This window comes from Poecilia latipinna, unplaced genomic scaffold, assembly GCF_001443285.1.
Source record: "Poecilia latipinna isolate Pla-1442-1.1 unplaced genomic scaffold, P_latipinna-1.0 Scaffold2262, whole genome shotgun sequence".
Classification (NCBI taxonomy): Eukaryota; Metazoa; Chordata; class Actinopteri; order Cyprinodontiformes; family Poeciliidae; genus Poecilia; species Poecilia latipinna.
The window spans coordinates 160,668-164,392 of NW_015114878.1; the positions used below are offsets into that span (position 1 = coordinate 160,668).

The 3,725-nt window shown below is 37.4% G+C and overlaps 1 protein-coding gene across 1 annotated transcript in view; it reads left to right on the forward strand.

Annotated features, from left to right (window-relative positions):
* Positions 1–2,461, forward strand: part of LOC106937007 (excitatory amino acid transporter 5-like) — a 39,251-nt gene extending 36,790 nt beyond the window's left edge. The window contains exons 4-6 of the mRNA XM_015018295.1: positions 913–955; positions 2,050–2,281; positions 2,358–2,461. Coding sequence (XP_014873781.1) covers positions 913–955; positions 2,050–2,281; positions 2,358–2,461 — 379 coding nt within the window. The remainder of the gene's footprint in view (positions 1–912; positions 956–2,049; positions 2,282–2,357) is intronic.
* The last annotated feature ends 1,264 nt before the right edge of the window (positions 2,462–3,725 follow it).

Below are 3,725 nucleotides of genomic sequence, written 5' to 3' on the forward strand. Positions count from 1 at the left end.
CACTTTCAAATTTTTTTCTTCAGTTTCAGTTTCCATTTTTTCAAGAAACCTTATGGCCCCAATTTATCACCGTATATGTCTGACTGTTTATCATTTATTAAACACATCTTATCTCTGCTCACAGAACCACAGTTGATTAGCAGGAGGAGATCATCTTCTAGCAGCTTGTATTTTATGAACATCCATGATTTTTAAATGAGCTTTTCAGAGGAACTAAACTTTATAAAATGCAGAGTCAACGCTGCTGCTGACTCCACTCTGGAACTGGTAATGACTGCCATTTTGTTCAGACCTTGTAAACTATCAAGACTCTTTTCACTGAACACAAATGAGGTTTTTCATTAAAACTAGACGTTTTCTTCATATTTTAATCTCAGCTCAGTTTAGTCTAGGCTTAGAATGCTTTTTTCTGATGTTCTAAGCTAAAGTCGTAGCTTCTAGTTCTTTAGCTGCACAACTTCAGCTGCAGCATGCAACTAAACACGAAAGGAAATGTTTATTTAAGAGTGATTTGTATTGCCTGACACCAGCGGAACATAATCTACACAGTGGAGTGTAGTTTTATCAGCCCAGGGAGACGGAGTGATAGGCATTATGTAAAGGAGTTCATTTTAATCAGTTTTCTGAATGAAGTCACCTTGGAGCAAGTTCACAGTTGTTAACTCGGTGTTATCTTACTTTGTCCAAATCACTGAAAGACTCTACTCTTAAAAAATCTGCAGGGTATGTCTCCTTGAAGTTTTGTGTGCATAAAAGTTTGGAGCACAAAACTGTTTGACATAATTATAAACCGTAAAAAAGATTAACATAATAAAACAGACTTCGCTATAGAGAGAACCAAGTTGCTTTAGGGTTTTGTTTTGTTTTGTTTTGTTTTGCTTTACATCTGTCTCTCTTTTTCTTTCTTTACAGAAATATGTTCCCATCAAATCTGGTCCAGGCCACTTTTCAGCAGGTAAGATATGACAGAGAGTTCTTTAAAGGTACAGGACAGGTACAAATGTTCCTCTGTCAATTGTAGTTTTGTTTTTTTTAGTTTAAATAAATACATTAACAATAACCAACTAATGGAAAGAAAACTTCATAAGTATATGAGAAACTGGTAAAGTCAGTCTGAACATAATAACAGAAGAGGTGAAATACAATAAATCAACCTGGTAAAACCAGGGGTTTGAAGATTTTAGGACATTTCCAAGTTGAAAACATAAAACCATAGAAATTAACTGGAGTTTATCAGAATTAATAGAAATATATGGGATTAAAAGGGACTAAAACTGGAATATGAAACACTAATGGGTGACTTATAACAGGGATTTTAAATACTGATGGGGATAAAACAGCAAATTCTTGGCTAAAACAACCAGGTTGCATCCAGTCATACATGCCTGTCTCTAAAGGTCAAAAGGCAAGAGGCACATCATCAGTCCATTACAGTAACAGCATATGAAAATGTGTCCAGGCTGTCCATAGCTTTACCTAGCACCATTTAAGTAGTGAGGTCAAGGGTTGAAAAATATTTTATTCAATATTTATGTTTTTGTTATTTAATGAAGGATTTCATCACTAACTAATATTTCCTTACTTGCTTAATTTGTTTTAGTGTTCTGTTTTAGTAATCCTTTGCTAACTTAAGTATTGCATACATTATAGAAATACATTTATGTCTATTAGTTAGCAAATCTGGCAAAACTGGGTGTAACTTTAACTTCTACATGGCATCAAAGGGCTTCAAAAATAATCTTTAATATGTGCTGAATATGGATTATTGAATTTGCCAGCCTTCATAGGATGCACCTTACATGGTGGTTTGAAGTAAGTCTGCTAAAATTCTAAAGAAGGGGTTAAACTAAAGCTCTGCTGACAACCTCTGATGAAAAGCAATGTTTTTAATTCAGCTGTTTGTCAAAATATCACCTTAATTTCCATTTCATTCCAGTTGGAATGCTTCAGAGAATTACCCAGAAATCAATTTGTATGTTCTGGTTCCAAAAAATCTTAACACAATTTCTTCAACCTCATGAAAAGTGTCACCGTCTCCCCTGACAACAGTACCAAACACGGAGCCAGCTCATCGTGAAGCCGAAGCCAACGGTGAGTCAGGCCCAGTCAGAGTCCACCACGCGGCGACCGCTCATCTACGGCATCCAGGACGATAACGGCAGTGATATCCAGAACTTTGCTCTTGACCTCACCCCTCCTCCGGACGTGCTGGTGCGCACTCGTGAAGGAACAAGTGACGGAATGAACGTCCTCGGGATTGTTATCTTCTCGGCCACCATGGGTACGTGTTCCAACTGTGTTTGAAATTTGGAACCATTTCAGAATGATATGCTTTTGACAACTCGTTGTTTTGACAGGCATCATGTTAGGAAGAATGGGCCCCAATGGAAGCGCCTTGGTCAACTTCTGCCAAAGTCTCAATGAAGCGGTTCTTAGAATTGTGGCCATTGTCATATGGTGAGGACCTTTAATGATACTTAAAGGTACCATTAAGTACCTTTAAGTACTTAGTGGTACATTATACTTATATGTACTTATACATAGAAGCATAAGTTCTGTTGAAGCTTGTTACATATTGTTATAACAAGCTACATATTGTTGAAGCTTGTTATATTTGTTGAAACTGTCGCTATGTTGTGACAGTTTATTACGAGACAGATAATCTGTGAAAATATTGAGCTTCTTTGCCTTCTCCCAGTGCTCCCAGTTCTTACTAGAAACAACCAATCAGAGCTAGGAGGCAGGCCTTAGCGCTGCTGGTCATCAAAGCGTTCCACGAATGCTAAGACTAGCTAGCATGACCACCAATGACGGCAGATAAACGGTTTTCCTGTAATGGTAAGTTGTTTCTCCGCCATTAGCATATTTAGCAGCACATTCACTAGAGCTTTTGACAGCACTAAAACGCTCCCCCTGGCTCTGATTGATTGTTTTTCGTCTGAAACAGTGCATTTTCATAGATTATCTGTCTGTCACAACAAGGTGACAGTTTTAAAGTATATGTGAAAAAAAAAACATTTTCAGTGATTCTTGAGAATAGGGACAAAATGGGTCATACGGATAAAGCACAAAATTTTAATAAAATATACACAAAATATATATTTTTTTAAATATCTGACTAAACTAACCTGGGTCATGTGAGCACAACAATGTATATTTTTCTGGTTTTGCAGAATTTTTTTTAAATTATTATTATTATTATTATTTTAAACATTGTAGTAAGTGGATGGTGTCTTTAAAATCCCTTGTCCAGGAGCGGAACTCAATACATTATAATAGTTTAAAACAATTAAAGGATGATATATTATGAAGTGTAAGTATTCATATAAATAATTACAAAAGTATCAATACATTGAATTAAAAATCATTTTTATATATTTTCCAACTCCATTGAAAATGGAGTTGGGGGGCATCATATCTCAATGTTCAGAACTTCTGAGGACCCCATGACCACTTCCTTTCTCTTCCTTTGCAGCTCTGGTTAGCTTATGTTATTCTTTAGTTAGGGCCTGCCCATAGCAATGCATAGGGAGAGCAGTGACTGACTTGCTTGTCAGTGAAGCAAGTCACTGACTCCATGCATTGCATGGCAGTCACCAGTGAGTCGGGAGAAAGCAGTGAGACGAGAATCAACAGCAAGTTGAGAACCAGCAGCGACTTGGGAGCCACCAGACAGTGGGGGAGCCACCAGACAGTGGGGAGCCACCAGACAGTGGGGAGCCACC